This window comes from Bidens hawaiensis, unplaced genomic scaffold (genome assembly GCF_021521415.1).
Source record: "Bidens hawaiensis isolate Kalapana, Puna unplaced genomic scaffold, B.hawaiensis_p1.1 tig00002423_1, whole genome shotgun sequence".
NCBI classification, from domain to species: Eukaryota; Viridiplantae; Streptophyta; class Magnoliopsida; order Asterales; family Asteraceae; genus Bidens; species Bidens hawaiensis.
The window spans coordinates 2,557,769-2,580,527 of NW_027491133.1; the positions used below are offsets into that span (position 1 = coordinate 2,557,769).

At 33.3% G+C, this 22,759-nt stretch overlaps 1 protein-coding gene and 1 pseudogene across 2 annotated transcripts; one reads left to right on the forward strand and one right to left on the reverse strand.

The window, feature by feature from the left end:
* The first annotated feature begins 11,534 nt into the window (after positions 1 to 11,534).
* Positions 11,535 to 13,874, forward strand: LOC143619317 (short-chain dehydrogenase TIC 32, chloroplastic-like). The gene is made up of 8 exons (XM_077091270.1): positions 11,535 to 11,641; positions 11,722 to 11,953; positions 12,669 to 12,748; positions 12,886 to 13,039; positions 13,128 to 13,209; positions 13,293 to 13,377; positions 13,454 to 13,500; positions 13,710 to 13,874. The coding sequence occupies exons 1-8, from the start codon at positions 11,536 to 11,538 to the stop codon at positions 13,872 to 13,874; spliced, it is 951 nt and encodes a 316-aa protein (XP_076947385.1). The 5' UTR covers position 11,535.
* Positions 13,875 to 17,770: 3,896 nt separating this feature from the next.
* LOC143619315 (protein NRT1/ PTR FAMILY 8.1-like) lies at positions 17,771 to 19,926 on the reverse strand (annotated as a pseudogene). Its single transcript, XR_013151167.1, has 4 exons — positions 19,818 to 19,926; positions 19,514 to 19,727; positions 18,693 to 19,245; positions 17,771 to 18,564 (listed from the first exon to the last, which is right to left on the reverse strand). The product of XR_013151167.1 is annotated as a protein NRT1/ PTR FAMILY 8.1-like (transcript).
* Between the last annotated feature and the right edge of the window lie 2,833 nt (positions 19,927 to 22,759).

A 22,759-nucleotide genomic window follows, 5' to 3' on the forward strand; every position in this document is an offset into this window, starting at 1 on the left:
TAATTGGTCAAAAGCCACCAACGGGTCTTCGGTCAATATTTAGGGTCAACGGTCAATATTTTGGTCAACGGTCAATATTTTGGTCAACGGTCAATATTTTTAGTGTACGGTCAACAACATGGACCTTTTGGTCAAAAGTCAACAAAAGTCAAACTTTGGTCAAACTTTTAATAATCCGTGGGATTGTTTGGATACTAAGGATTCTAGGAATCTCTTAGAAAATACTTATAGTGCTTGTATGAATATCTACATTTTATAAGTCGTCAGTTAATATTAATTTTTATGCTTTTAATTCTAGTTCGTGACGTTCAATTGCTTCGATTTCATTTACGTAATTTCGGTTTTATTTCAAGTTTATCTTCAACATCAAGGTGAGTTTCTCACACCCCCTTTTAACGCTTTTACACATTTTGGGGGTAGCATATATATCCTATCAACATTACAATTTTGTTTTCTTATTATTTACAAACTACAATTCGTTACATGGACTTGTGTGTTTATTTGCTTACTTGCTCAAAGATTACATGCTCATGGTTTCCTCATTAAGTATGATTATACGCCCCCATATGCACTCAGGACCTCGATGTTATGAGTGGAATAGGGACCCACGATCTGAGTACGTTGGTTGTTACCAACGGAAAAGACACTTACTTGCGCTTATCTGAGTACGCTGGTGCACAATCTCAGTTGGAAAGGACATTACTTGCTCATTTACACTTGTTCATGGAATTGTATGATTTTTATGTATGTATATCAAAACTTGTGTGAACTCACCAACTATTCATTTAGTTGACATTATTTTATATATATGCTACATGTACCTTATTTAGAGAATGTTGTCGTGACGAGGACACTAGAACTTAGGTTATATTAATAGATGGACAAGTTATTAATTGTTCTTGTATTTTCCTTCTATTTCTTTTTACAAACTTGTGTACTTGATGTTTAAATTAATTAATGATAATATTGTCACTTAATAGTGTCACATGTGTTTTGGGCAATCTGTACGTCACACTCGGAAGTATTCCGCTTTAGCCCGGGTGTTACAGATTGGTATCAAAGCCACTCTTGTGCCGTTCGGGATGATGGGACACGCCTCATCGAGGAGGATGAGTCCAAAGGGGGGTTGTTTGTAACACCCTTGGCAAACACAACATCGTCCCACTCTTAGGCAAATCCCACATCGACCGTGGACAAGAGAGATCCTTGGTTCATAAGTAAATGTTCTACCTCTTTAATCACCAACGCGTTTTGGGCAACCAAAAACAAATCCGTAAACTCTTCGTGGGCAGAGCGGACAATATTGGTGGTGCGAGGGGCCGGATGTTACATTTATAAAATGAATAAATACGGAACTTACACCTTTAAACAATTATACACTTACCATCACTTCTGTGTTTAGGAAATATCTTCTCGGTGTTTTTGGTGTTCCGAAAGTTTTGTTCTCATTCAATACCGCCGACTACAAGTTCACAACCTTCTTGTCTATCTTCTCCTCGTAGTTCAAACTCTTAATCACCTCCACATCCGCACTCAGCCCGTGACTCATTGAGAATATTATTTTACTGCATGTTAATTTCTTTTGTTAGTACTTTTGTATTTAAAACTTATAAAACACACAATAAAAAAACCCATTTTAATATTGCATTTACTTCGACGGCAGCCCTCTACTTTCATGTCCCCATTTTCTGTATTACAGTAACATTCGAGTTAGTAGAACGGACACCACAATAACCCAAAAGGTATTTTTGTAGTAAGTTACCATTGTTTATCTTCACTGTTTCCCTTATCAACCATCAGGTAGTCCCATATTCTATCTTCTAAACTCGTTGTCTTGCTTTCAATATCCAACGCCCAAATCATTGTTTCCATTTTTCCTGCGATCCCTCCAACCCCCCTTGTCTTCAATGTCGCCTTATTTTTCTCCACTTCAGAAATAACATCGCTCAGATCTATTCCCATTTTCACCGGCTCAACTACATATAGCACACGTTATAACCAATTTATAACCTATGTTTTCCTTACCAAAATAACATATATTTCCTAAAATTTCGTTTATAACTGCCTTATATAAATACCTCTGCTTTGATCATCTTTGACTGGTTGATGCGATGAGCTTCCTACGTCAACATTTTTCTTTGTTGGTGTGCCTAGAAACCATATACAACACCAAAATTAGGTTGTTTATACCATTTTCATTTCCCATTTGACAGTATACCGAACATTTAATACCTTTTGGTTGTTCCTCTTTACCTTTATGATGTGATGGTGTTTTTACATCCACTATTTTCTTTGTCTTTTTTGGTGTGTCTACGACAATAGATACAAATATGTTGTTATCAAGGATTATATTTATTCACTAGTACATTATATTTTTGAATACCTGTTTTATCATCCTCTTTTACTGTTTTAGGTAAATACTTTCCCGGATCACCAATTTTGTTGGTCCTTTTTGGTGTTTCTGCAACTCATACAAAACACACGAAATATGTTTGTCATACAATTTAATTTTCACTTTTTATGAAATAAGTAACTAACAAATAATGTGAATTTTTTACCAATCCGTGAAACCCCTAGATTGAAAGACAGTGCATTGATTTCCGAATCTTCATGATCTGCAAAATCCAAATAAATATAACTTGAAATTGTATATATTACCAGCCACTATGTATTTTTTCGGCTTACCTTGTGCCTTTTGTTTTCTGGCGGCTTCCCATTTTGTTCTCCCTTTTTTTACCCCCTTGTGATTCTCTGGTTTCATCTGTTGTCAGCCTACAATCATCACCCCCAGTGATCTCATCTGGTGTTGTTTTATCATCTCCGTCGTCATCCACATCTTCTTCTTCCAATTTTTCGTCCTCATTTTTTCCACGTGCCACAAATTTTTTCATACATAGCACAACTCAGCTGGTTCTACATATATGTATTTTGACCTGATAACATTTTTTCCACATGATAACATTTTTATGATTTAATACAACTGAGTACTTACTTGCATCTTTTGATTTCTCAGTGCTATTCATGTCTTCTTTATTTTCCTCTTCACTCAAACCCCTTTCTTCGTCTTGTTCACCAACCTGTACATCGTCTTTGCTCTGTGAGTCTGCCACATTTGCCACATCGTCATTCTCCCCTTTGCTTTGTGTATCCTCTCCCACGTCATCCCCTTCGCTTTCCGTATCGTCTCAGTGTTCATCTTCTGCGATAAATGGATTTGACAAAAGAATTTATAGATCATCTGAGTTATGTTATGTGCTAATATTTTTTTAATTCAGTTGTTTATTGTTTTGTTTCACGAACCTCCACCGCTGACGTTATCCGCATCTTGGTCGTTGTCTAAGCTTACTTTAGTTGCGTCTCCTAGATTTTCCTCATCTTGGACTTCTGTTTCTTCTTCATAACCCTCTTTTCACCATTCAAATGTTTTTAAAAACAATATTAGTATTGATCTATAAGCGAGTCAATTATTTTTGTAATATCTTACCTTCACATTTTAGGTCATCCAAAACATTAGAAATTAACTTACCAGTACATCTTCATCACCATTTGTTCCATCTCCTACCTTTACCGTTAACTCACTTCTGTAGCGGCTGCGAAGTTCTTCAAACTCGTCCGACTGTATGTTCTTTTTTATTAGCTTTCTTAACATTTTATCCATTTGTTTTTTTGCACTCTCAAACTCTTCAAGATATTCTTTTGCTTCTTAGCCTTTATTACAAGAAAAACATAATACACATTAACATACGTTTCATTTAATAAATAACATATGTTCTAACTTTGTAACTTCTCACTTGCAAAACTTCTTCCTCGTCACCTTTCTCCTCCTTTATCCATTTTCTTATTTTCTTTTTTCTCCCACACTCCGTGTAACATCCGGCCCCTTGCACCACCAATATTGTCCTCTCTGCCCACGAAGAGCTTACGGATTTGTTTTTGGTTGCCCAGATGGAGACTTCCCAGGAGGTCACCCATCCTAGTACTACTTCCACCTAAGCACGGTTAACCGTGGAGTTTTCATCTGCTCCACAGCCAACTAAGCCCAAAACACGTTGGTGATTGAAGAGGCAGAACATTTACTTATGAACCAAGGATTTCTCTTGTCCACGGCCGATGTGGGATTTGCCTAAGAGTGGGAAGATGTTGTGTTTGCCAAGGGTGTTACACTCCGAATCCTCCTGCTAACCTTTCTTTTCTATCTCTTGCACTAAGCAACTCCTTACTCCAACACTTAATTGGGTTCGTATTTTCATCTGAACACACTTCCTTGAAGTACATGCTTTCAACATATAAAAGCTGTAACAACAAAGTTAACGAGTTCTTAGTATCCTACCAGTTAAAGTGTTTATACGTTTCAAATGTTATTAAAATAACTAACAAATTACCGTTAAAACTGTCAGTGGCCCACAAAAGTACTTGCTTACATTACATCTTTCCCATCCAAGCTTACATGTTATCAAGCATTCCATAATGTAAGAACCCCAATCAATTTTCTTGAAATTTGTTTTGCTACTTATGTAGTGCAATATTTCCTCTCTACATCTTACTTGAGTTTTGCAGTCCCCCATGATGCATAAGAACAACATTAAAAAGTCAATACGGAACGTAAACGTGTCTTTGTCCTCAGCTTCCCTTATTTTTGCCACAATTTCTGTTGGGGCAACATGAATTCCTGGATATCTATCTCTCCATTCTGACATACTGTTGTCACATTATTCATGATACTTGAGATGCTCAATTTTTTCACCCGCACATGGTATTCTAAACAATCTCCTTATTGCCTTTTTGGTTACCTTAATACTTCCCGACTCTACCTCAATGCTCATTTTATCCGGATTGAACTTGTCAACAACGAAATGTGCTAACTTGGCCGGTATCCCGTCAATGTTGAAGTGTAGCATCCTCCCAAAACCCATTTTCTTTAGTCCTTTCCTTTGATTCTTTCTTAAGTCCTGTATGCACATCCATAATTGAGAAGGTGATGACCTTGTTCTTATACCGTGCCACTTTTCCTTCTTCTCTTTGTCCAATGATTCTGCCCTATCTTTTTTACACTCTCTTGTTAGTTTCCCCAAAAACTTTTGCCTTGACCACTGGATCTTCTCACCTGTTTGGGTAATTAAATTTAGTTATTTTTAACAAACACTGGTCCAAAATTCAAAAACTTTTAATTGTTTGATATCTAACAATATATACCTGTTTCCTCTTCGTCTGAGTATTCCCCCATAGAATCTGCTGCCTCATACCCTGCTAATATTAACAAATTAATCAATTTTTATATAAATTCTGAAACACGTTTTACAAAATCTGTGTTAAACTTCACATGCTACAAGTTACCTGTTTTTTTTCTCTTTCCCGCCTTGTGTTTCCTCCTTATGTCAATCTCCTGGCTGTCTCAATCTGTTTTTTAAATTAGCAAATACTTACAAGTCTTGCTTATTGAACTCTTATTTGCATGTCTTTTCTGATTATCATTTACAATCTTCAATCATTCTTTTTGTTTTGTAACCACAACCTTTATGTTCTAACTGATAGCGTTTGTGAAACATAAAATCATACTAACAAAAACATTTCTTTAGTTAATAAATAACATATGTTATTACTTGATTTTTCAAAACAACTGAACTTTCACCTTCAACAATTTATAATGTCATTCTAGTGAACTACTATAAGGTTTAATCGTAATATATAACTTATACCTGAATCGAAATCTTGGTCACGTTGCTTTTGCTTTTGCACCTTCCATTTTTTGGGTGTAGTATCCTCTTGGTAGTCACTATCATCAGAATCTGTTCACACAATAACACAATTACATTCTTCAAATTTTCAGATCTCTATAACGTTGCCAATTTTAGTAATACCTGAACATTTCTGACTTCTGGTTTTCCTCTTTTCATATCCTTTTCTTTTTAATCCTCCTTTGCTTTTCAACCTATCATCCCCCAAATCGTCTTCGCTTTCTTCTAAATTTGTATTTATTACCAATTAACCCAATAGAATTTCAGCATTAATGTTATTTTTAACTCTTATAGGTGTACATGTTTAAGTAGTATTACCTGTTTCTTTTTCTTCATTCTTTGCTTTCTATTTACTCTTTTTCTTGTCGGTTGACTCTATAAAGATCGGGTTTCTAATTGTGTTCCTAAACCCTTTCTTCATATTTCCTGCATTAATAACAAAAAACAAAGTTACAATAAGATTTACCATAAAAGAAAGTTCATTTATTGTAACTTTAAACTTGTTAATACCTTTTTGTTCAACCTCAGCGGTGGCACATCCTTTCTTTTTTGAGCTTTTCACATAGATTGGGTTCCTTACGGTGTTTTCAAGTTCTTTCTTTGTTTTTTTTTTGGAAATGGTTCTACTTCTTCTGTCTATTACAAAGTACTTCTTCTTAGAAGTCCTTTCTTTCATTTTCTACAACTAATCCAAAAAGATATTAAAAAATATACCATACAAACAAAAACTTTTCAAACGACACATCTAGGTTTTTTTTGTCCACATACCAAAAAAATCAGCTAAACAAACTTTAGACCACATCTACGTTTTTTTTCACTTAAATAAAAGCCAAAATTTTCAAACGAAACACTGACATCGGGTAGAAAACCTTTCAGAGTGAACTATTTTTTTGTTATCGAAAGATCACTGTTAATGTTTGAAAACCCAAAACTTAAACCGTAACTAGCTTTGCTATCAACCAAGACATACATTTTGTATCTTCAATGAAGTATATGAACGAACGTAGCTTACCGATTGTGTAGACGACCGCAATCGGATGGCCGGAGATTTTATCTTTCTTCCACTGATTTTCTTGTTTCTCTCTCTAGAAGAACTAGAAATGAAGCGGTGAGTATGTGGATGATTTGGGTGGGTAAGTGTGTTTTAAATTTTGAACGATTTCTTTTACATATTGTGTGTGCGTGTAAGCTGATTTGACCTGAAGTAAGGGTTGTGTCAAATGACCGTTTTTTTAATATAAAAATTGTACCAATGATCCTGCATTTGATCTCAACAATCAATTGCAACAAATCAAAGGCTTAGATAGGGTTTACGTGGTTTTCGCAACTGGAGTGGGTATTTATTTTAACCTTTCCCTATATATATATATATATAATGTATATAGTATATTCTAAATGTATTATCGGTCAAAACTTGTACGTGACAATTATTTGGGACATTTTATTTTTATGCAATCATTGTTTGTAATCAATTAGCTATATTTGTCAAACCTTGATAGAAGCATAACGGGTTTTGGGCCATATAGCCGACAAACAATTATCCGATTAAAACCATATGGGTTTGGGATGGATTTGAGACGAGCTATAATAATTGGGTATGGGTTTGGCAGGTTCGGCTCAACAAATGTGGAGGCCTAAATCGAAACACGATTTTGGGGCATTTTCATGACAACTGTTAATAAAATAAAATTTGCTTATTACAACTTTTGAACTAATAACTTATACTTTAGTAATAACCAAGCTTACCACAACACCAATACATTACTTTGAGTTTACTTTATCCATTATAATATATATATATATATATATATATATATATATATATATATATATATATATATAATGTTTTTTAGACTTGGGGACCTTAATTAAGCATAGGCCTAAAACTCTAGTTCTTTTTCGTTGTCCCATTAGCCACCTCTGGAGTTTGGAAATACTTAAGCCCGACCCATATATACCATATCCCTACTAATTTTGCCATCTCTCATAAGATGATCACCCACATAACCATATGACATATGAGGAAGATGTTGCTATTTATTCCATGCATGTCGTGGCATGGCAATGGGTCATGGCCGAAGTCCCCATGCAATCTCACATCACCATTTGATCGATGCCTTCACTCGGGTTAATAAGTTGGGCCTAGTCGGATCTGGTTGATGGTTATAATTCAAATAGGATTCCATTTCTTTACTCCAAATATAGTTACAGAAAACAAATATCTAGCATACCAGATACGCTGGATCGTTGTGTGATAAAAGACGTGGCATACTTTGTAAAATTTTTAGATACTATACGATAAAAGTATTAGAAACTTAGTAATTGAACCAGCTACTTTAGTGGTTCGCAGGCTAGACCAGTCTCACGTACCTAAGGGCACGTGTAATGGACGACAAATGCCTATAATTTGAGCCGATATCCCCCCCCCCCCCGGCGATAATAGGGGCGACGGGGTCGATTTCTTTTTGTCGCCGGAGTGTGTGTGTTTGTTTATTATTAGTATATTATGTGTGATATATATACACACACTAGTTTTTATCCCCAGTATTTACGGGGGTTGTTTTATGTTATTTGTTTCTAATATTTATTTATTTTTTGAATTTTTGTTTTTTTTATTGTATGAAAGTTAATAATATACTTATGATTTACTGATAAATTGTTTCACAAATAAATGAGATGTTATAACCCAGTTTAAAAGCTATATGGATTTGATGAGACCCAAGACCCGTTTATTTTTTTAAATATTAAATCGGTCTATTAATTATAAATCATATATATTTTCTTAAATAAATCATATATTAATTTTTAGTATCTCTACTTTATAAGATTTTTATATCAAATATTTGGTGATGTTAGTTTTTAATTCAATGAGATGTTATAACCCGTTTAAAGAAAATATATGACCCGTGAATTCGGGTCAAATGCATGAAAAGCCTCCATTTAAAAATCAAGCAAATCTGGTGACTCCAAAAAAGGGGAAGCGACCACATCGCGACACGTAGGATTTCTATGTTTTCGTTTATATATATTATAGATAGATATTGGGGAGAGTTATCCTAAAAATAAGTAGTTTCCTAGGAAGACTAAGAATAAATCATAGTCATTGGATCATGTTAATCAATGGTTGAGATTTAAAATTACCAATAACCGACATAGTTTCCTAGATATACTCTTTCATCATTATAACCGACATAGTTTCTTAGAATTGTTGTTTCACCACAATTTGTAATGCCAAATATCAAAAATTTGTTGGTTCTTACAATTCTTGAGAAACTCCTTATTCTTATTTGAACCTTATATATATATATATATATATATATTTGGACTACAACACCGTTACACACCTAAAATAAAAACTCACTCATTGCTAATTAGGCGTCACATGTCGCAAGTCGTCTCATTTTATAGTCCCTACGCTACATATAGCCTAATAATATTACAATAATTAAATATTATATACTTTTAAATCAATACCTATTATAATAATATACAATTCTGTCTAAAGTTTGCATCATACTTTTATACTTTGTGTATTAGTTTAGTACCTTGCATAATATGTTGTAGGTTGTGTGTGGGGGCCGGGGGGTTTGTACCTTTTTTATGGCGCATCTTATTTACTTATTTATTTATTTGACATTCGAAATATAAAAATAGGACCGAATATTAAAAACCTAAGTGTGATCAATGAGTTAATAGTTAAATAAATTTCAAATGTCAATCCCATTTCAACGTTTTTTCACAAAGCACTCAAGGCGTCACATGTCGCAAGTCGTCTCATTTTATAGTCCCTACACTACATATAGCCTAATAATATTACAATAATTAAATATTATATACTTTTAAGTCAATACCTATTATAATAATATACAATTCTGTCTAAAGTTTGCATCATACTTTTATACTTTGTGTATTAGTTTAGTACCTTGCATAATATGTTGTAGGTTGTGTGTGGGGGGTTTGTACCTTTTTTATGGCGCATCTTATTTACTTATTTATTTATTTGACATTCGAAATATAAAAATAGGACCGAATATTAAAAACCTAAGTGTGATCAATGAGTTAATAGTTAAATAAATTTCAAATGTCAATCCCATTTCAACGTTTTTTCACAAAGCACTCAAGCCATTTTTTCCCAAATCTCCCTCATAGCGCCTCGGGGGTGGTGTGCCCAACGCTATAGGCTTTTCCTCCTCTATAGCGCTCCACTACGGGGGTCTTAAGATGCTTCATAGTTCATAATCGATTGTGGATGAAAAAAAAAAGAGGAAAACTTAGATAATAGGCCCAATATGAAAATGAAATATAAACACAATTTAAACTTTTATTTAGCAGAAATACGTAAGATAATTGGTTATCTTTTCGATCGAGAACCTCTCCTTTGTATATGTTTCACCTATAAATTTTTAAAGTTTATTCACAAACCACAAAAGTATAATTACATAATTTACATTAAATTTATAACCAAATAATTAAAATGCGTAATCAGTTTTGACGAGTAATATAATGACGTGTTCTTAGTTAATCAAATATTATAAGCATATATCGACAAATACACAATAATATAACATTAAAAAAGCTATTAATACATACCACGCTCCAATGCATATATGGATTAAAAAACGGGTTAGGTACGTAAATATAAGCAATAATATATACTTTGTTACAAAATTTGTCGTTTTGAAACTTAGTCCAATAATGATACCGACATAAATAACTAATCAAGTGTTAAATTTTAATAACAAATAAAGAGAAAATGACTAAATATAACAATAAAATAATAATAGATATTAAAGAAAGCAAACCTTAAAACTGATAGAATTATTAAAAATAAAACAGAAACATGATCCCGTCACCATTTTTATAATACAGGAAACGACGTTAGCCTCGAACACCCTCACCGCCGGTGTTAGCCACGTCTTCCTTCAACCCGGTTTTCCGGTGACTTGACAAAGGAAAACTCGCTTTTTAAATCAACCACTGTTAGCTCAACGTACTTCACTTTTTGAGCAACATATATCTTGTCGTATCGATCTTGGTCATTCAGACAACTCAACGAATACGTGTTAGATCAACTTAAAAGAAGAACAACCAGTAAGGTAAGGTTTTCTTTTATTTTTTTAACGGCCAATACTTGAATCATTGACGGCGACTAGCCCATCAGATCATTTATAGTAAGATAAGGTAAATAACAAAATATATATATACACATTTTTTTCGGTGATAGTCTGATAGATGAGGTGTGTTAGCCTCTAACCAACATAATTTCAAAGAAAATAACTTTTTTTAGAATAACTACTTTCTTTTTTGTGTTTAGGCCACTGCACTCTCTAAATCGGAGAATTCGTTGCGCAACTTTGATCATACTATGTTGTATTAACCGGTCCCATGTTGGCTTCATAATTTGACTTGGACATTACCGGGAAACTATACCGTTGGCTGCAACTTGAGAGTCGTGTGGCGCCACGTACAAGAGCAAAACTCTTTGGCGTAATACACGGCGGGGCGAAAACCCGGGTAAGACAAAATAACAGAGTTAAATAGTTGTTATATATTGAATAAAATGTAAAAGTACTGCTTGTTTTTATAAACTCTTCGTATATAGATGATTTTAGCTTGAAAAATGTTTATGATTTTATAAAGAAATCAAGAAATGTAAATCAAAATATAACCTTAAAGGAAGTATAACTCGTTTGTAGGTAGTTTTGAACACTCGGAAACAAGTTGACATTAATTAGGAACATTAAGATTGACTAATGATTAATTAAGGTACAAATATTTTGTCCTACCATCTATAATTAGGATGTGGACTTTTGGAAGAAAAGGGGCATCAGGATTTTCATCATCTTCAACAGCAGAAGAAGTCACCGATGGAATCCATGGATTTGGTCTTAATGCCATTGTTACAGGTAGGTATGATCAACTAACTTACAAGCTTCTATTTATTTATCACTTGCATAACTGAGGTCAAAATGGTGTATGCATGTAGGTGCTACAAGTGGTATCGGAACTGAGACTGCACGAGTTCTTGCCATGCGCGGTCTACATGTAGTTATGGCGGTAAGAAACACCCAAAAAGGTATAACCATCAAGGAAAATATATTAACGGAAACACCTAATGCTAAAGTCGAGATAATGGAGTTAGATCTGAGCTCTCAGGCATCGGTTAGGGATTTTGCAGCCAAATACCGTTCTTCGGGTCTTCCCTTACACATTCTAATGTAAGATCAAGAATAGACAGTAAATATAATTGATTTTTATGTTTTGTTGAAACGTGTGATTTTGATTAGGTTGACCCGTAACACTTTCTTAAAAAAAAATTTGTTCGTTTGTTGGGAACAATTTTGTCTTAAAACAAGATTTCTAAAATTAGTTAAGTTTTTGAATAATCCGATTTAGTAAAGTTGTATGCATTAAGTTATTGACAGCCTTTTGAGCTGTTTCTTTAACTATTCTGGTGCAATTAAGTATAACCAAAATTACCCATTTTTTATAAGTAAACATGCTGAAATCACCATAGCTAGCATTCATTTATAACTAAAATGGGTTAAAATTACCATATGTATACCTTAATTTATAAGTAAACATGTTAAAATCACCACATCTAACATTCAGTTATAATTAAAATGGGTTAAAATTACCATCTGTATACCTTAATTTATAAGTAAACATGTTGTAATCACCACATCTAACATTCATTTATAATTAAAATGGGTTAAAATTACCTTATGCATACCTTATTTTATAAGTAAACATGTTGTAATCACCACCTCTAACATTCATTTATAACTAAATTGATCTAAATCACCACCATTTATAACTAAATTGATCTAAATCACCACCCCATTAATTTATACTTAAGCGGGTAGAATTTACCACCTCTACACCTTATTTATGTTGAAGGCTCTGAGAATTCCTTGCTTGTTTTGTTGTAAGCAACAATGCAGGGATTTTATCACCGGGATTCAAGCTCTCGAAGGATGGAATTGAACAACATTTTGCAACTAATTATTTAGGTCTGTTGTATGCTTTCTGTTTTGAATAATTGGTTTTTAAACTACTGTATTGGACTCTTTATAGTCAAAATTGATCATTTTTATTTTTTATTTTTGCAAATATATTGAAAATGAACAAATTTGGTTCATAATTTCAGGTCATTTTCTTTTGACAAATCTATTGTTGGAGACGATGAAGATAACTTCAAATGAACAAAACACCGAAGGACGAATAATCAATGTATCATCTATAAGTCATCGTTTTGCATACAATCTACATGCTTTCTCTGATCAAATAAACCAAGAATCAAGGTGAAAGAAAAAAACACAAATTATGACTTTTACAAAGTACTAGAACTTTTGTGCCTTGCCATTAACACGATATAAACATACGTGATAGTTATAGTTCTTCTCTATATGCTTATGGTCGATCAAAACTGGCTAACATACTTCATGCTAATGAGCTCGCGAGGCGTTTTAAGGTGATCAAGTTCGCCTTTTGCCTTTTTGTCATCTATAACTAGTTTTGAGTTGTTATTAAATTATAATGACGGACTCTTATTAGGAGGAGGGGGTCAATATCACTGCAAACTCGTTGCATCCCGGATACATAGCCACCGAGATTTTCCGTGACTACAATGTTTTCTCGGGTACGTAGAAAATCCTATAGTATTGCCTTGAAACTTACTTTAAAGATCGTTCCTTGATAAAAAAAAATTGTCACAGTTATCTGCAACACGGTTTTGAAGCATTTCTTGAAAGACGTTTCACAGGTTTGTACATGACGTTTGATTATTTTTTTGGAAACAGTGAGAATCTGTTTATGAAAACTCGTGTAACCCCACCATTACTCTAATGGATGCTAAAACGTGGCTTACACTATGTAGATGGTCCTTAACGGGTTAAGACACCTCATCATTTTGGATATATTATGTTCATTTGACAAAGTCGAAGTTGCTTGTTAATTGCTTTTGATTTCCAGGGAGCGGCGACAACATGCTATCTGGCTTTAAACCCTAAAGTGAAAGGTGTGACTGGAGAGTATTTTTCTAATAGTAATTTGGTGGAACCTTCACCTAGAGCTAAAGATCAACAGTTAGCCAAAGAGTTGTGGGAGTTTAGCATGGCTTTGTCTGGCTCCAAGTGAGTGATTCCCTTATGGTCAGGTCGGTGTATAAACTATATAGCACCCATGGGTTATTAACCTCGTGCTCATGTGATACACTCGATCAATATAGTTATTGCAAACTGAGAATGAGAATGTGCTACAGTCCAACTATGTTGCCACTTAGGTTAATTAATATTATGTTTGTAATGATGTTTATTGTAATGATGTAGTCAACTATGTTTCCTCTTAAGTTAATTAATGTTATATATGAGTTTCAAATGATATTTATTATAAAATATATATTTTATTACACATGTTATATAAAGTAAACAAATTAATAATGAAATTGAAGAAAATAAATTACCTATGAAATATTTAAATTATACTTTTTTAATTACCTATGATATTTATTATAAAAATATTTATATTATACTTTTTTTAATTACTTATGAAATAAAAACTAAAAAGATTTTTAAAAAAAAAACAGGTTTCATAGTTATCAGAAAAAATTAAATGAAAAATAAAGGTTACTATTAAAAATTTAAAACTATATTTTTAAATTAAAAATTTTTAAGAAAAATAATGCTGTAAAAATAATATACAGCTCTGGTCTTACCATTTGAAATTGCATGAGTGAATAGTATGGTCAAAAAAGAGAAAAGTCTTGTCAATATGCAATGTCAGTGTTGTTCAATTCCGCCATTTGAAATGACATTAGTGAACAATATGAACAAAAAAGAGAAAGACCATGTTAATGTGTTAGTACTGTCCACTTCCGCCATTTGAAATGGCATGAATGAACAGTGTGGTCAAAAGGTCTCATCAGACGTGTCAGAAATATTACTATTCACTAATGTCATTTCAAATTGCGGAACTGAAACAAATGTATAGGGGCATGCTATAAAGGGTAAAAGTGGGGTTCCGCCATTTCAAATGGCGGAACACATGGTAAATAAGCCACTTCTTCCATTGAAATGACTAACACCAGAAAAACCTCAAGCTCACTAGACAATTGCTGACAGACACTACAACCATTGTGGGTTCCGACATTCAAATGACGAAACACCTATAAACCTAAAAATATTTTCTCACTCCTATAAACCATTTCAACCCTTTCATATTTCCCATCTTTAAAATTTTTTCCGATCATACATGTAGCTAAGAAAAAAAAATAAGTTGGATAACAAAGTTTAGGGTTGTCTCTTGCTCTCTTACAATTCGGATGCCAATGCAAATGGTATAAATAAACCTTTTATATATAATTTATTAATATAATAATAATTGTTATAACAATGAAAAAAAATAAAAAATATTTTAACAAAATTATTGCTATCTAGTTTAGTCCCGAAAGTGAAAGATCAAGAGTTAGCTATCTACTAAACATCAGTTTGGTTTTCAAGGAGCGGCAACGATATGCTATATATTTCAAATAGTAATTTCGTGGAACCGTCACGTCCTAATTAAGCTAAAGATCAAGAGCTAGCTGTGGGAGTTTAGCGTGTGCTTGACTGGCTCCAGGTGAAGTGATTCCCTTTTGTGGTCGGGTGTATAAACTACATATATATATATATATATAAAAACTAATAGTTATCCTAGTACGCAGTTTCCGAAAGAATTAAGTCATGTTAAAATATACATCTCTCTCTAACTCTATCCTACATGACCATCTCAATTTCTCCTCTCTCCATATAGTAGAGACTGTTAATTAATGTTCTCTCAATACGAATTTTTTGGTTGATTAGGTGGTTTAAAGAAAAAAAGTGGTCTTAGATGGTTGACTAGAATTTAAGTGGTTTTAGGTAGTTTGCTATTTAAGAAGGAAGATTACCAGTACACGTAGACTTACTTCCCACATGTGAGACACGCGTCATCCAGTTGAACACACGTGTCGTCCAAGTCAGCGGGTTGCGACATGTGGAATCCGCTATTTGAGATGGCGGATTACACAAACTCCACTTTTTTACCACTCGAACACGTGTCACAACCCCAAGAATCCTCTATCTCAATTAGAGGATTGTCACCACAAAAATTCTTGCTTTCGGAATTTATTCCAAACTAGCATGCATACTAAGAAATAATTTAGGGTTACAAGCTAGCAATGATCTTAATACATATACCAATCAAGTCTATAGTTAGTTAGAGGATGTGATAAAATAACAATAGATCTTACAAATCCCATAGCCTAACAAATAGATTTAAAAAACGAGGTTAAGGATTTATAAAATCTATTGTTATTTTATCTCATCCTCTAACTAACTATACATAAATGTGACATATCATTGATGGTAAAAGTTGATTGATATTTGTATCAAGAGCATTGTTAGCTTGCAATCCTAAACTATTTCTTAGTCTGCATGCCATTTGGAATAAGTTTTTGTGGTGACAATCCTTTATTTGAGATAGAGGATTCATGGGGTTGTTACACGTGTCCAAGTGGTAAAAAAAAGTGGAGGTTGTGTAATCCGCTATCACAAATAACAGATTCCACATGTCAAACCTTGCCACACTTGTGTTCAACTGGATGACTTGGCCGGTAATCCTCCATCTCAAATAGCAAACTACCTAAAACCACTTAAATTCTAGTAAACCACCTAAATCACTTTTTTTTTTCTTCTTTAAACCACCTAATCCACCAAAAAAATCCCTCAATACCTTACTCGAATATCTTTAATTTTTAATTTACTTTTTCATTTCATCTTCACTCAAATACATTTACCTACTCAAATTTTTAACCAACCTTTCTTATAAAACTATACAACCATCTTCACTCAATCAAACTTTTTTACTTTCTTATCATCTCAAAGCATGCATCTTTCTCATGAGTTTTCCTCTTAATCCAAAGTCACCATATATAGCTCACGAGCACAAACAGACCCGAAGCAATAATAACGTGATTCAAGTCCAGATCTATACTTTTTCTCTCTAAATCACTTCTTAGTCTTTCATCTTTTGGCAAATCAACACAAGAATATCACAAAATTCCGGTCCAATCGTCGATCCGGCCAGGTCCAGGCATTTGCTTCAAAGCTAATTTTATGTTAGATATCAAAATAGTAGGACTAGTTTGTAATAGTTGAATAGTATTGGGTGTCTTTGGTTAGTTAGCCTGATTGTTGTACTTAAACCAGAAGGGCACATCTAATTGGCATCGATGAATTGAGATTACTTCTTTTTCTCTTAGTTTCTTCTTCTCTTTATCGATCTTTTGCTTATTACCAAACTAGCTTGGTGCCCGCGCGATGCAGCGAGGTACACACTTAAACACGACATCGAACGCATAAGCGGTTACCTCACTATAGTACGCACGTAGCCTGACTATAGTATGCATGTAATGCGACGTCAGACGTGTAACCATTCGTCGGTGAACGAGTAATTCGATCTGAAACATAACCCCAACCCACCAGACCCGTTGCGGCCCTAATTTCATGTCACGTAACATGTTATTTTTTAAGTTTTAAAAAGTATAACAATATCATACTCAAATTAAAGAAAATAAAATGCTCGTTTTTATGGTGTAATTTTTTTAAAAAAAATATTAACATGTAAAAAAATTATGGTCGTTAGAACTTCGTGGGGTTGTTAGTTTAGAATAATGGGGTTAATATGTAACTATCTAATAAGTTAACAAAACTTACCCTTAAGTCTAAGGACCATAATTGTAAGTATGTTTAAAACTAAATTGTTAAATCTTTAACCGTACATGATCATAGTAAGTAAAGACTATACTACCCTTAGATTTTCAAAACTTAGATTTTCAAAATTGGTTGCATTAATAATGATTGTACCTTTTAAAATTTAAGAGGTTATTCACTCATGATTTATATATAGTATTGATTGTATAGTAACAGTTTACATTATAAGACGTTTACATATAGTATTCATTCCAAAACCAATGTCCTAAACATTTACAATCAATAAATTACTACTCACTATACTCAATTTGGCAAGCCACTAACTTTCTTGTAGGTGTAACTTTTGGCAATGAAGACATAAACAACCAAATTCAACAAGCTCAAAATGGCCAAGAGGCCAAAGAAATAATCAAGATGGCCCTCATTCAAATTATCAGGTATCCAACCCGGCTTCCCATTTTCCGTCGTCACCTTCGCGACCACCTGCACCAGCACCGAGCTCGGTAATTCCCCAATGCAATCGTCGTCAACGACAACGCGGAACACAAACTCCTCATCGCGTAAGGCGCCTGGTCGTAGAAAAACTCCAAGTGCCCGATGAATGTAAAAACCTCGGCACAACCGATCAAGAAATACTGAGGCACTTGCCAGAATATTGTGATTGGTATTGTCACCTCCTCATTATAAAGATTGTGTGTTCGGACATAGTTTAATCGGATTACTTCCAACCCTGCAGCTGCCATCATGGAAAACAAGGATATTAATAGGCCGATACCCATTCGTTGAAGCTGCGTGAACCCACGTTCGTGCTTTGTAAACCGTCTGGCGATTGGGATGAGGATGCGTTCGTATACCGGAGCCCAGAAGATGACGCTAAGAGTGTCGAAAAGTGAGAGGGAAGCTGATGGGATTTTGAAGTTGGGGCCAATGTGTTGGTCCATGGTGTTTCCTTGGAGGACGAACATGGTGCTCATTTGGCTGTAGACTGCTGCGAATATGATCCCCGTTGCCCAAACGGGGAGGATTCCGATGACACATTTGAGCTCTTCAACTTGTTGCGATCTGAATCCGTCTCCACTGCAGCCTTGTCGAAAAACCTGATAATTGATCATGTATACGACCATTGTACCTAGACTTAGTTGTCACATTTCTAAAATATATATATATATATATATATATATACATATATATATATATATATGAATATATGATCGACATATGGTACCTTAACTTATCGGTGTGCTCAAGCTTTCGGCTTCCAACAATTTGAGATTCATTATCAATGGTCTCATAAAGAAGCGACTTCTCCTTGGGGGCTTTAACATTAATCTTTCTAAACGATGCGATTACCACTTGAAAAAGACTAACAAAAGGACTACCGGTAGCCTTTTGAATTCGATACAAAGAGCTCCCTGAGAAGAAAAAGACAACAGCTGCCCCCATAGCAACAGCCGGGACACCGAACCCCCATCCCCACCCTACATTCATTTGTACCCATACCAATACGGAAGCCGCAAAAAGTGCACCTATGTTGATGGAAAGATAGAACCAGTTGAAGAATGAACTCTTCTTTTTTCTCTCCTTACATCAGTCTCATCAAACTGATCAGCCCCGAAGGATGACACGCATGGTTTTATGCCACCGGTTCCTAAAGCGATCAGATAGAGGGCGACAAAGGTGAGCGTTGTTTGGGTTGAGGTTGGGTGGCAAGTTGCCTCCGCATCACAGATAGGCTGTAGTGCTTTCAAGGAGGCTGATAGAGTTAATAGAGTCATTCCCTACATAGATAGAGTGAAGTTACTGCTTGTCACTTTGGGTTCATGATATTAATGGAGAGTGTTAATTTGTATGTGGTTTTTGGGAACAAAATTATGTTAAATGAATTATTTGAAAAGTTAATATTATTGCAGAGAAAAATCAAATTATATGTTACATGTATTATTAGAACACTCTACAAACCCAAAAACCAGCAACAATTACATAATCAACTTACAATATTAGAATCTTGACAAAGATGTGTGGAAAACAAGAAACGGGTCAACTTACAAAGAAGTAAATAATGGAGAAACTCGCAATAGTCCAATATCGTCCAAAGTAGGCATCGGCTAAGAAAGCTCCAAGCAACGGTGTAGCGTAGCACGTCCCCGCCCAATTTGCAACGTTGGTAGAGGCGCGCGCATTTCCTTGGTTAAGGCGATCCAAAAGTTCACCAAATTGTTGCTCATTCCATAGTATGCCAACCTTTCGCAACATTCATTACCTATAAAACAAATAAACATGTGTATAGAAACTACAAAAATAACAATAACCATAATCATGATCTCAACTTATGAATAGATGTATATCGTACCTAGAATGAACGGGCAAGCCTTCCAGTTTCCTGTTTTCCTCTTTATAGCACGTTCGTTTTTTAGGGTGACTGTTCCATCGTTCGTATATATATTGTTGTCGGTCATTGGATCTTCGTTTTCTAGCAAAATACTAAAACAAATTACCTAAAGACAATAGATTCCAAAATTTGTCATATGCAGCTATTATCAATTCTTTCCATACGCCTAATATAGTAATCATGCACCATTTTTTATGTAAACTACTGTTTACACATAAGTAAATGACTCCACAAACCTTTCTTCTTAACATGTTCAAGAGAAAATCTCCACTTGTTTAGAGGACAAATATATATTAATTAATTTCTAGATCTATTTTATTTCTACAACAAGATCAGATCATTAGAGTGCATCAAAGATAGAAGGAAGGAATTAACCCGACTCGATGATGGATCATATATGTATTATGCATATATACGCATGCAAGAACACAAGAAGATAAAGACTAAAGAGAGCCATAATTGTTAATGCCTGCCTAAGAAGATGATCTATGTAAAACTAACCTTAACTGGGATCACACAGAGTTAGGCAGTGAACTGAGCTCGGTGATCGCGGAGAGCCTATGGGAAGAGATATAGACCTAATTGGTTGAGACGTATCATATATGTATATAAAAGATAATAGTTTTCCCTTAATGAATATGTGTGCTTTAAATGCATAAAATTAATTACAAATTTTGATAATAGAATGCTTATGAGATGTATCATATATGCATTAATGAATAATAAATATGTAAGTTATATATATATATATATATATATATATATATATATATATATATATATATATATATATATGATCAGGATCATGAGAGAACCTTTTTGAAATTGAGAACTATGAGAACCATTTTGGACAATAAAAAATCCAAAAATAAAAAAAATCATAAAATAAAAAAAACACAAAAATCAAAAAAGTATAAAAGCAAAAATTCTTATTTTATCATCCCGATTTCATAAAAAAAAACTCGGTTTAGCTAAATTATATACACATATGTATAATATATACATATATGTATATTTACATGTTTTTTTTGTACACATGTGTATAATTTAAGATAAATGATACTGTACATATGTGTATATTACGTAACCAAAGATTATATAAAATTATACATATGTGTATAATACGACGCTTTTTTTATTTTTTTTGTATTTTTTTTATTTTTTTAATGAAACCGGAATGAAATATAAGAATTTTAGTTTTTTTACTTTTTAAAAATTTTTATTATTTTTTGTTTTATGATTTTTTTAAATATTTTTTAAAGGTGTTTTTAATGGTTCAAAATGGTTCTCAAGGTTCTCAATTTGCAAAGGGTTCTTCTAGGATCCTTACCCTATATATATATATATGTTAAAGTTCATGAGAGAAATCAAGTTATTGCGAGAAATGTGAGAAGTCAATCTAGCCAATCAAAAATTTTCTTTTTACATTTTTATTTATTATATTTGAAGGGTAAATTAGTCCCATTCTAATTTCCTTTTTATGGTAACTAATAAAGAATTAATATATGTTTCAGATTTTATTATTCTTTTCTTTTCTAGTTTTTTATATTATAGTTAATCATTTGTGTTGCACTGCTGGTCGATATTCTGTATAAAACTCAAACTACATATTTTTTTTTATACTTTATGAAAATCGTTTTTCTCTTTATCTATTCCAATTAAGACTTAAACTATTTCTTTTTTATCTATATTTTATCAAAATGATTTTGTTCATTATCATGATATTTGTTTTCTAGCTTATTCCTACACATACATAAAACACGAAACATCATGCACAACCAACATACTAGCAGCATACTACATAAACACTTACAAGTTAAAACAGTGGTTTATCCCTACACATATATATACAAACATATCATTAAACTAAAACTACACATTCAACTGATCCCTACACATATATAAAACACCGACACGCCACACGAAGAATCATACACAACCAACATACTATCATAATACATAAACACGTATATGTGGTTTATCCAAATATCCCTACACAAATATATACAAGCAGATCATCAAATGGGATCATACACAACATACAACCGTTTCACAATAGCCTATACTGTAGCCTATCTACACATTAACATACATAGCATCACAATAATCTACACTATAACAATTTCACACCATCCTACATTATAATAATTTCATAGTAACCTACACAAACAAATTTCAAAGTAAAATAACATTACTAATCACAATTAACCTACACTCAACCAAACATAGAGTTTAATCAACCAACTATGTATGTGCACGTTAGTATTATGTAGGCCTTACATAATCAATTATATTAGATAATAAATTTTATTCCTCTATTATTTTGTGTAGAACTTGTATTTCAATTTATGTTTCATTAATACACACCATACATAGCATTACATCCTACACATATAAATTTGCCTAATTAACAATCAACATTATTAGTAGAGATATACATCATTTCTATAAATCTAAAACATGACATCCTACATACAAAAAACAACCATAACAACACCTACACAAGAACATTGTTTTGAATAATCTATCATCAACATTAAAAAAATACCAACACACAATTAGCCTAAATTGTAATTCGTCAACAATATAATTAGCCCAATTATAATACACTGATAAAACAATATAGTGAATGAACTAGAAAAAAACCTAACTTTTGTTAAAACCAATTATATTCCTTTATTTTCAACACTATCACAAAAAAGAAAAAAAAAGATGTAGGAGTGTGGATGTAATGCCATATATTATTTGAGAGTTTGATTTAAACAAAAACACAAATTAGTTAACTAACTTTTTTTGTTTAAAGCTCATGTAACAATAACCTAAAAAAGAAGAACCCAGCTTGTCCTCATAAGAAGACGAATTAGGCAGGTAAGAAATTATGAGATTATTCTGACGAAAAAAGT

Coding starts and splice junctions, on each gene's coding strand:
- LOC143619317 (XM_077091270.1), top strand. CDS start 11,536: ATGTGGACTTTTGGAAGAAAAGGGGCATCAGGATTTTCATCATCTTCA. Junction 13,040..13,127: donor CAAATAAACCAAGAATCAAG/GTGAAAGAAAAA, acceptor CATACGTGATAG/TTATAGTTCTTCTCTATATG. Junction 13,378..13,453: donor TGACTACAATGTTTTCTCGG/GTACGTAGAAAA, acceptor AAATTGTCACAG/TTATCTGCAACACGGTTTTG.